Genomic DNA, 12,017 nt, shown 5'->3' on the forward strand with positions numbered 1-12,017 from the left:
GATAAACAATGTAGGAATGCAGGACTAGTGGAAGTAATATGGAGGGAGTATTGTCATTAATCAGGATGTGATCCATAGCTCTGTAAACAATCCATATAATTCGCTTAATCAAAGCAAGTCCGATCATCAGTTGGACTAGGACTAAGTAATATTAAATAAACAATATGTGCATTACTATAGTAATATTATTTTAGTAAGTGGTTAGATAGAACTTCTTTTTACAAAGCAACTTATTATACTGGGGTATTATACTAGGGATAATACTCCTTGAGCAGTCTGGGGTTATAATCCAACTGATAACAATGTGAATTTGGCAACAGTACATCGAAGGTTCTGCTGCTGAAATCACTCTGTGCATAACGTAATTTGAATCATTGCCCCCAGTGGCCAAAGCTGGCATATAGGCATGTGTCAGCTCCAGTTTCTGGGTGAAACTGTCACAAAAGCCAAAAGCAAGCTGTATTTTTAGTTGTAAATGATGTAATACAGTCAACAGGAATGTATTTTTTTTTAACCATGCCCCCTAACCCAAACCCCATCCCCAAACCTAACCGTCAGTGGAGTAAAAATGTAACTTTATAGTGAAAATGCAACCTCTAAATCAAGCGGACCACTATGTAAATACTATCACTTCTTAGTTTCCATGGGACCAGAACCCATGTCTCAGAGGTCGCTCACGCAACATGCTATCAGTAGCGCTAGAGGGAACAGAGTTCACATTTGAATTGATGCAAAAATGTTTGATGGGGGATGGTGCTTATCAGTAATTTGACTGAATTGGGTTGATTTCATGGGATGCAACATGTTGATTTCCCATGCAATGAACGATGGTGGTTGCTCATAGCTTGATCCTTATGGAAATCAAACAGCAACCTTCCAGTTATTAGCCCTAATCTTCAACAACACACACTGTTTCAATGTTAAACTTAACAATTTGTTTTTGAATATGATATTACCCAAAGGACTGCAGCCTCTCCAAGCTTTGTGGAATGTATTTCCAAAGTGGGATTGCTCTCTTCTGACATTAGTTGATATTGATTTGTGGGTTTAAACAATCGTTTCAGCATTCACTGTGTCTGAGCATCATTTAGGGTCCCACACCACTCTTTCTTTCCAAAGGAGATTAACACACTGCACAACTGGCAATTGACATTTATTGAGCACTTTTCCATTTTATGCTTACATAGTTTTAATGATTTTGATTTAGGAGTTCCAACAGTTTTTGTTTAATGTCTAAAGTCTGATTTATTGTGGCACTTCTATAGAAGAAGCCTGTAATGCAACACTTTCTACCAGTTTTGATTGAGAGGGTCTTTTGAAATTTCCACACTGATTGCCTCTCTGAGCTTCTTTTTATTGTATGCAACCAACACAAGTTTTAAAATTACTCTTCAATCAGAACTTGCATCACTTTCATTATGCTGAACACATTACCATGATTGTGGAATAATGGTTTGCTTCTTGTTTTCAATTTGGTTTAATCCAGTTTTAGAATAGTAACCCTTCTAGGATGGCCACTTTGCTTGTAACAAGAAAGACAATAGACCGTCTGACTCATTGCAGATAAACCCTGACATCACGCCTGTTACTTATGGATTACATTGTGTTTGCTAGAGGTGATGTATGTGCACTACATGACCTATCCTGGAATAGCCCTATAATATTTCCACTATAGGTATATATTTTCAGATGTTTGAAGGCCAAGAGGTAGAATAATGAACACTAACAAAACAAATAACTTTCTGTTAATCAACGTGCAGGCTACAACTGTACATTGGCAGTAGATTCAAATTTCCCACAATAAATTTACACACCACTAAGTTAAACCACACCTGGTAAGTGATTATTTCCAGCGGAACTTCCTCTTAGCTGTGGGAGCAAATATGCAGTATATAGGCAATCTTATGAATAACAACCAAAATGTTGCTGTTTATTCATTTCAAGATAATTTTTGTGCTCGATGGCCTGTAACATTTACTCGCAATGACGAGATGCATTTTCTCAGTTGGCCTGTTTCCAGGCAAAAGAGCTATTCATCCCACCACCCCACCCCCATCTCATTCAGGACTGATATGCCTCAAAAGGGGATTACTGGGTCAGTCTAATTAAATCTCTAAAAAACATGCAGCAACGAACAACAAAAAGACAATGTATATCGTGATATGAAACATACATCTTTTACATCGAACATAATTTTTATATTGAGGTGACAATTTTAATGTAAAACTAAACAAGGTTTTCATTAAACATGACAAAACACAAATAAAGCTCTCAAAGGGCAAATGAGCCAAAGAGTGAAATCATCAGACATTATCAATAAACATAAAAGCACCACAAGTCTCTCATCATTGAACATAAAGTTTTATTTCTACAAGGAACACAGAGAGCACAACAGTCTTTTGAACAAACATCTTTCTTCGCAGTAGAAAAATATTTAGGCATACACTATGGCTTGTGTACAGCTTTTTTACATTCAACCTACATGATCCTTCTTAGCAATTACAGCAGCTATCATCACAGTTCACAATCGCTTTCGTTCAAGGTGTCAGCTTCACCATACTGACCTGTTTCTCTATTGCAGCAGAAGAGGGATAAAACAAGCATTTAAAAAAGGCAACAATTAATCTCATTCAATATTATCTTTCTCCTTAGCCACTTTTCCTCACTTACTTAATATGTCTTCCTTAAAGTTACAGTACATCCAAAGTCCCTTATGTCCTCCAAGTAACACTGGAAAGTTTCCACACGCACACACTAAAGTGCAGGAAACGCAGGCACACACAAAACCATAGCAGCAAAAATGTTGTAGGAAAGAAGTGTAAAAGACACTGCAGCTTTAAAAAATTAGAACAGATGTAGGAAAAATCAGAAGTGCAGGAGTAGGTGTTTAGCGCATAATTATCTCTCATGAACCTCCTTATAATGCATCATGCTTATTGCACTTGTTAGAAAGTGACCGATAAGCTGGTACTGTGAAATGAGATACACAAACTTCAATATGAAGCAATCTCGTATTGTACCAGATTCCCACTTTCAAAATCTGATTCAAAATAATTTTATGCAGTGCTGGACTGGTTCCTCTGCTCTAAAGGGCTACTTAAATTTAATGTCCAAAAAGATATTTAAAGATATTTAATGTCCAGTCACATTTTAGAAACAGGATTTCCACAATTAATAGACTTCAAATGGGTAACGACTGATGCTTCCCATCAAAATCATTACACTTAAAGGTAACAAATAGTACATTTGAAGAATCTATTTAGGAGCTAGCGCTAGTTGTTCACTTCAAACAAGGATACTTTAAAAGATTTTTGAAAATGATGCAATTGTATTACAGTTGTACATAATATTGTATTAAATTGACAATTAAAGAGAATCACAAAGGAGGGCATCTATGTTATGAGAATGATTGGTTTACCCCATGTCAGATCTAGAAAAAGCCGTAGTGTGCTACAAAAAAAAAAAAAATTATATAAATTTGAGTAATTGCCATCATAAAGTGTTAACATGGTTAGTATCAAATTTGCATTATTTCAGAGCCCCAAATCACATTAACTTGGACAGTCTGAAAAGACAAAACATGGCCAAAATGGCTTTCTTTTGAGGATGTCATTGCTAATTTCTACTCTTTAGACTTTTTAAAACTGAGCAGTCTCAATATGTTTAAGTCAATTCTGAAATTAACCAGGTGCCCATTTGCGTTTGTCCTTTAACCACTATCATTAAAAAATGTATTTTGAATTTGTAAATGGCCCTTGAACTGTCACCAGTAGGGGGTATTGTTCTCAATACGACCCCAGCTCTGCCACTCGGGAAAGAAGCCACTGGATGTTCTCGGGCTTCCAAATTGATCAAACTCCACCTCTGGCCGTTTGCCTTGATTCTTGAAATTTGTTGTGGTCTTCTGAATGACATGGTTGGCCTGACTGGGGTCATTTTCTATATGCACCAACTTGTAATTTTTTCCATCATTATTGTCCCAGTATATCATATCGTGAGTTTTGTATGATATGCAGAACTCCACCTGCTCATCTTGGGGCACAAAACTTGGAAGGTCGATGGAAAATGAGAAGATGTCAACATCCTCGCATCCATAAACATTATTCATGTAGGTACATGGAATGTCAGTGTAGCTTTTCCATGAATCAAATGTTATTCGCACATGGACAACTTTCTCAAAGCGTACATTGCCAACTTTTACTGTGCCAGTGAGCGATGTCTCTTGAATTATACAGTTTTCCAAGCATACCAGGTTCTTCTTTAGACGGTTTCGGAACTCCAAATAGTCTGCGGCGGGCTGAGGGAAGTCCAAAACCAAATTCTTCTCTTTCTCGACTTTCAGGCCACCAATAGCATCCCCAAGGTCTGTTAATTCAAACTGCAGGTCTATCATGGGGTCTTCCTCAAATTCTTTAAACACATGGACTGATGTTAGAGAAATGCCTTTGGAGTCAGCAAAAACCACTTTCTTTTTAGCTTTGGTTTTGGTACTCTTCCAACCTAAGTTGACAGTGTCCACTTCTGTCTTGGAGCTGATACAGGATCTTAGGGGTTTGTATTGATTGACTAGGTTCCTGGACTTGCAGTCTTCGTATGAACTGAGGAAACTGCGAAGAGGCGGCGAGTGTGCCAAACAGATTCTCATAGCTACATCCACAGGCATAATTGGACTTGGCATTGGCCTGGGGTTCAGGATCTGCAAAACCCTGTAATAAACAGATAATGAACAACAATAGGGTGACCAATTAATCAGAGATACAGAAAGGGAGAGGCAACATTCACATGATTAAAGACTTTGACCAGAATTTACAGAATGAATGAACAAAACCACAATAGCTCGCTATCTAGTCTAAATAGCCATAGCTGCTGTTTTAAGCTGTGATTTGTTGTCAAATTAACATAACTATAATTTATGAAAAAGTTTGTTTTTAATAAGCTACATGACAACATACAGTATGTAAAGTAGCATTAAATGTAATTTAGATAAATCCAAAAGCAACCAAGTAAAAAAATGCGACCTACAGCAGTTCTCAAAAGACCATTTCAAACCATAAAAAAAAATCAGTAACACTTTACAATAAGGGTCCATTCATTAACATTAGTCAATGCATCAGGTATCATGAACTAACAATGAACATTAAATTATTATTTTTTTTACAGTATTTATAAATCTTTGTTAATGTTAGTTAATAAAAATACAAATGTTCATGGTTAGTTCATGTTCGCTCGTAGCGCATTGATTAATGTTAACATTTTTATTTTAAAAAATGTGTGTACTGTATGCTGAAAATAACATTAACCAAGATTAATAAATGCTGTAAAGTACTGTTAAAGTGCTACCAAATAATTATATTCAATAAAGTCTGGTAATGCATTATATAAACCGTTACTTGTAAGAATTTCCATTCTGTGATATGGTTTCTTATCAAGCAAATACTTTCACCCACTGTCCAAATATTACTTTAAACAAGCCAAAATAGTCGCAAAAAAATCTATTACACTTCCCAAACGCGTACTAAGCAGTAATAAACCTCACTGACTCTCTCTCGCCGGAACGTGACGCACTCGGTTACTTACCTGGTGCAATTCATTGGAAAAGCGTGGTTTATTTCCAAAACGACAGACACGAATTGCTCTGCTGTAGTTGGGACAAGTTCAGGATTCTCCAACGTGCTTTTAAAGTTAATTTAAACACGTTTTAAGCATCATAACGAAAATCCTGTTGAAGAACAGCCGATTGCTGCGGCACGCCCCTCTCGCAGTCCAGCTGCACTGCAAAAGTAAAGCTCTCTCAGCTGGTCGATCAAGATTCAACCCCCCGTGCTCATCCTGACAGCCAATGGGAGATCAGGTAAGAGAGGGGATCGAGCAATCAGCGCGCAGGAAAGTATCAGTCGGGGCGTGCGTGCAAGGCAGATCAGCTAGACCGTTATTCACGCTAGCGCCATCTTTTTAATGGGAATGACAACGAGGCTGATAGACTTGCAACGTCCGAATATCCATACTTCCCTACTATATAGCAGTGGCGAGGCTAGAAATCTCCAAGTGAGTGGACCTCTTTTCTGTACCAAAATGTGTATTTAATGAAGCGTACCCTTTCCTCAGCCATTATGAGTCAATATTCGCTCAATTTTAATGCGTATAGGTGCATAATTACTGACAATAAAAATACTTATTTGTTTTTGAAAAATTATTACGTTTATAAATAGTCATTTAACTTAATAGGTCATATTGATGCGATGAAAAATGAAATGGCCATAGAAAAAAAAAATACAATAAATTAAATTAAAGAGCACCTATAATGGTTTTTCCAATATTACCTTTCATGTAGTGTGTTATATAGCTGTTTGCGAATGTAAAAAAAAAGAAAGAACCGATTCCGAACACCTGAAATGAGCCGTTAGTAATTCCAGACTTACTTCTTGTACTATCCTACATAATTTGGTAACAAAAACCCCGCCTCTGGTCTTCATTGGCTGTTCGCGAACAGCTTTGACCCGCCCTCAAACATTACAGTAAGCAGTAGACCAATCACAACAGACTGGGAAATCTGACCAATCAGAGCAGAGTAGGCTCTCTGAAAGGAGGAGTTTAGAATGAATCCTTTAGAACAGATCGTTGAACGAGTCGTTTTTGACGCTAGGGAAAAAAAGGTAATGCTGCAGTTTAAATTATGAGCAAATTAAAGTGGTTTTTACCTTGGATGCATGTAAATATATTGTATGAGACCTTTAAAACAAAATTAGGCACGTTGAAAAAACCATAATAGGTGCTTTTTAAAGGGGCACTAAGTTCTTGTTAATGTTGTCTTAGACTTACACACCTAGTGGCCTGGATTCAGCATCATTCAAACGCAATAGTTTTCAGGTACTGATGCCAATGAAAAAATTCACAATTCACAGTCAGCCATGATTACTTTAATCAATGAGTGCAAGTGTCAAATAACAGGATGGTTACTGAGATTAAGCCAGTAATATTCGGCTGGTCATGTGATTCTAACATGGCAGCCCCCATGTGCGGACCCTCTCCGTGTAGAATAAAACAGTTTTATAAGGTTACTGATATGACTGGAGTCTTCATTTTAATGTGAAGATGTAAGATGCCACAAACATTATATTAGACATTTTTTCAGTCCTCCTGCTGTGCAAAGGTGCTATTTTCCAGAAGAACCAATCTTTAATTAAGCTGACAAACTCTCTCCTTTGGGTGATGTTCTGTGCTTCGTGGAGCTGCTGCAATGTCGTAAAATATTTATTTTGCATAGTAGCCTATGTAAAATAAGAGAAAAACGTGAGTGGTGAATCAGATTTTCTATTTAACAGCTGTTTTATAGAGTTGGGGAACGTTAGGCTACTTTTAAAAGTTATGTTACATTATTTTGCTATTGATACTTGATAATGAAATCATTTTTATAGGCTATCGTTAAGCTGCTTTGTATGGAAAGCAGCGCGTTTTGCATAATTTTTTTTTTTAAATAGCTTTACTTGACTGGAAGCTCTCTCCGTTTCAGTTTTAGGTTCTCATGGAAGCAATGGAAACTTAGAAAGAAACTGCATGCAAAGAAAACAGTGCAAAACACAGTCCAAAACAATGTAGCCATAAATTAAGAGAGATGTCAAGAGATTAAAAAGCTCTCTTGCTCCCTCACACACAGTGCGCGCGCAAAGAGAGATGCATCGTAAAGATGTTTATGAAACAGAAGCGACAGGTTTAGATGGCTTTCAATGGCAAATATGCAGACAGAGAATGTATAACTACTCTAAAGAGCACATCAATATGAAAACTAAACCAAATTAATCCCGGACATTTTAGGCAATTGAATCCCGACCAGACGCTCGACCAGAAAATTCCGAAAAAGAGGACCGGTTCGGGAAAAAGAGGACGCGTTTGAAATTAAATATTTTGCCCACCAGATACAGTGGCGGGTGAATGCCAAATTTTACCAGCCACTTTTTTTTTTCATATTATATATATATATATATATATATATATATATATATATATATATATATATACATACAATTATATATTTCAATTATATATTTCAGTATATATTTTAACAATGCTATTTTATAATAGCCTATAAAATATAACATACAGCCTAATAGACTACCAGGCTATTATTATTATTATCATGAAGATGATTTTGCGGCATTCAAATGGAGACTAAAGAGTAGACAAGCACAGAAAAGAAACTTCTTGTTGAAGAACCAAGTTGTACTGAATATAACTCATAAGCTAAACGTTGTTAAAACTCTAACGACGCCTCTTTCCAACCGCAGTAAGGTAGACAACGAGCTACAACCTAATTTTCATCAAGACGAGCCGTCCTCCGAGCTGGATAAATAACATTGGTCTCTCCGTGCAGCAGGCTGCTAGACGAGTGCGCAGGGACCGTCCACAAAGTGCAACACCGAAAAGTGACACAACAAAAATATTCAATAACTTCACTCTTATACAGTGTAGTGTCACCAAAACCACTTCACACATCAGTGGTCTCCTGTTGGTCATACTACAACACTTAGTTAGGAAAAAAATGCTTTTGGATAATTTTGGGGAATTTTTATTAGGATTAAAAAAGCTGTGCTGCAAAATTTGTGCCAACTGAAATAAACATCTGTCCATATTAAATGAGTGAACTAGTTTTGATAGCTTTTCTCTTTGTGTGTGTGATACTATATTTTTATTCAAGACAAATACATCATACAAAACAGCATAGGTCCACAGTTGCACCTGTTTGACCAAATTGCATGATACTTTATACCAATGTATCTTGGAATCCTCCCCACAAAGAGAATTGGACAACACCAATGATTGTATATCAAAATAAATATATAATTAATATTTGCTTGAGCGGCATCCGCATTGGTCTGCAGTCAGTCTTAAATCTTAAAAATACCAACCAATGAAAATTTTATTGAGCTCTTCTTTAACCCCAAAAACATGGAGAATAATAATTTTGAGTCATAAATAAAACAGAATTGTCCTTCAAAAGTGTCAGAGATATAGGCTAAAAAAAAAAAAAAAAGACGTGCATAAATTACCCAGTGGTTTACAATAAAAATAAAATAAGCATTTAAAATAATAATGTCATAACCAACTAAATTCATCTCGTAACATGAAGTTTAGCTTCATACACAAACTCTGTCATCGAATAATACATTTATTTTATAGTCTATAATTAAATTATAAACAAAACATTTCACTACCCAAAATATCCTAATATTTTATTTTATTGTGCATGGTTGAATGTCGTGAATGGTGGACAAATGCTGTAAAAGAATGTATTTTAAGCAGCTCGTCAGTGCTTTGAAAATAGTCAATCAATAATAAATAGGTGCTGTTTATCTGTTTAGAGTTGCTGTCTGCTTTAGCAATAACGCTTTTTTCCCCCGACTATTAACAAATTACACAGTTAATTCATCAAGCTATTATGGACCAGTTCAAGCTGACAACACTGCGTGGATCACAAGAGACTACAGAAGCCTACATGTGTAGATACATTACGCCTAAAAAGACTTAATATCCAATATTAATACTATTTTTATGTATTTTTATTTCAATATGCTGTATTTAGTAAACTGTGAGAGACATGATGTGGGTGACTTGACTCTATGAAGTTCCTGATTTTAAGTTTTTAACCATGATTAAACCGCGATGCGAGCACCGTCTTGGCTGCACAAACGGCACACGCCATTTTACCAGTTGTCAGGTCCTGTGTTGTGTGAAACTGCCTTGTTTAGTTTCTATTACATTGGATACATACCCATCTTTATGTTTTCTTCATGCCAGCCACCTTGGTAGTCGATGTTATACAGTAGTCTCTGTAGTAACATTCAAGCGTATTGGTTGACTGATGAGTGTGCCTGTGCATGTGCGTATGTGTGTGTGCGTGTGTTTGCTAAAACACAGTGAAACAACTCAGGCTACATCTATGACTTCAGGGGCTAATACAGCTGCATGCAGACAGAGATGTGTTCATTAATTTCTTTTTTTTTTCATTGCATCACAAATGTCATGGACTCGGCTGGACTCTGAAAAAAATCCAGAGTCCCAAAGGCTCGAGTCTGAGTCAAGTCAGAGTAAAAATGCATCTGAGCCTGTGACAAGTCCAAGTCCATTAAAATTGGACTTGTGACTCGGACTCGAGTCCAAGTCCAAACTCGAGTACCCCAACTCTAACATCTGGCCTTCCACATCTCTTTCTGTCCTTGTTAGAGCCAGTTGTCTTTGAAGACTGTAGTGTACACCTTTGTATGAAATCTTCAGATTTTTTGGCAGTTTCAAGCATTGTATAGCCTTCATTCCTCAAAACAATGATTGACTGACAAGTTTCTAGAGAAAGTTGTTTCAGTTTTGCCATTTTTGACCTAATATTGACCTTAGGACATGCCAGTCTATTGCATACTGTGGCAACTCAAAAACAAACACAAAGACAATGTTAAGCATCATTTAATGAACCAAATAGCTTTCAACTGTGTTTGATATAATGGCAAGTGATTTTCTAGTACCAAATTAGCAATTTAACATGAATACTCAAGGATAAGATGTTGGAGTGATGGCTGCTGGAAATGGGGCCTGTCTAGATTTGATCAAAAATGACTTTTTTCGATTAGTGATGGTGCTGTTTTTTACATCAGTAATGATGTGAATTACAGTACCAATTTCCTTCTGAAACAGCATAATCTGTACATTATTCCAAACATTTGGCCGTCAGTGTATATATAAACACAAAATAAAACTTAAAAGACTTTAATTTAAGCAATATATAGCCTAAATTGCTATAGATTTAATTGACAAGATGACCGAATAAGATACTTTAAAAAATTTTGTGTAATGCCATAATATTCATTCATAAAATCTATCTGGAAAAAAGTTTTTTTTTTTTTTGCCCTTCCTTTTGGGACATCTGAGATATGTTTGCTAATATCTAAATCTAAACTTTTATTTTCTATGTCAAGATTGGAAACTTTAAGTAACAACTGGTCCATTAACCACACTTGCAAAACAGGAAGCGCACATGCAGCATGCACAATCAGTTTGGCCAGCAGCAGAATGCCAGAATATACTTGAATACACTGATCAAAACGTATTCTCTTTACATTGTTAATAAAGATGATCCTTAAAAAGGGTCAGCAGGAATTCCTGTACCTGTCTAATTTAGAATTTAGGACAGTGCTTGTTTTTTTCTTAAAACTATGGTACTGTGCTTTGCAACACCAATGCTAATTTTCAGTGTTTGGTCCTTAAAAAGTATTTAACACACAGTAAGCAAGACTGTTAAGAAAGTCTGAGACTTTGTAAACACTTAAGAGTCTACTTTGCAATGAACTTTAAGATGACTTTCAGATGGGTATTTTTTTCACAGAGGGGTGTTGTTATGGATGATTTCCTGTGGTAGGTTGAACAATTCAGGGTGTGTTTTTACTTAATAGCAGATATGCTAACATGTATTAAGGGAAATAGAGTGCAAAACAAGCCAGAGCTTGCAAAGATTCATTTTTTCCAGCCATAGCAGCCAATGGCAATAATTGGTATGTCAGCAATGATAATATAGTTTAAAAAAGTACACTAGACTCACTGAACTGTTTATTGGGAGATTTAATTATGTTTATGTTTTTTAGAGTTGCCAGTTAGGTTGTGACCATATAATTCCCCCCTCAGTCTTTTGTTTGTATACACTATTACACATTTGTAGGCTGTAGTGCTTTAAAACCTGACACGCCTGATACAGCAACATTGGCTAAACCAATGTTGTCTGACCAAGGAATACCTGGGAGTGTTAGGGGAAAACTGTTTGAAACAGCCCTAATTTTTGCAAATTCCATTTTTTGCCACTAGTGGCACGAAAATTACACACTTTACCATTTAAAGGTTCACTCACCTATTTTTTTGTTTGTGTCATCTTGGACTTACAGTGACACCTAGAGGTGTGGATGCAGCATAATTCAAAATCAGTTGTTTTTAGTTACAGATGCAATTGTAGAAGTTCACTATTTACAGTCAGCCATGATTAT

At 36.3% G+C, this 12,017-nt stretch overlaps 1 protein-coding gene across 1 annotated transcript; it reads right to left on the reverse strand.

The window, feature by feature from the left end:
* Nucleotides 1-2,297: 2,297 nt before the first annotated feature.
* Nucleotides 2,298-5,772, reverse strand: LOC127427252 (protein phosphatase 1 regulatory subunit 3C-B-like). The gene is made up of 2 exons (XM_051674733.1): nucleotides 5,578-5,772; nucleotides 2,298-4,706 (listed from the first exon to the last, which is right to left on the reverse strand). The coding sequence occupies exons 1-2, from the start codon at nucleotides 5,589-5,591 to the stop codon at nucleotides 3,764-3,766; spliced, it is 957 nt and encodes a 318-aa protein (XP_051530693.1). The 5' UTR covers nucleotides 5,592-5,772; the 3' UTR covers nucleotides 2,298-3,763.
* Nucleotides 5,773-12,017: the final 6,245 nt, after the last annotated feature.

This window comes from Myxocyprinus asiaticus, chromosome 36 (genome assembly GCF_019703515.2).
Source record: "Myxocyprinus asiaticus isolate MX2 ecotype Aquarium Trade chromosome 36, UBuf_Myxa_2, whole genome shotgun sequence".
Taxonomy (NCBI): domain Eukaryota; kingdom Metazoa; phylum Chordata; class Actinopteri; order Cypriniformes; family Catostomidae; genus Myxocyprinus; species Myxocyprinus asiaticus.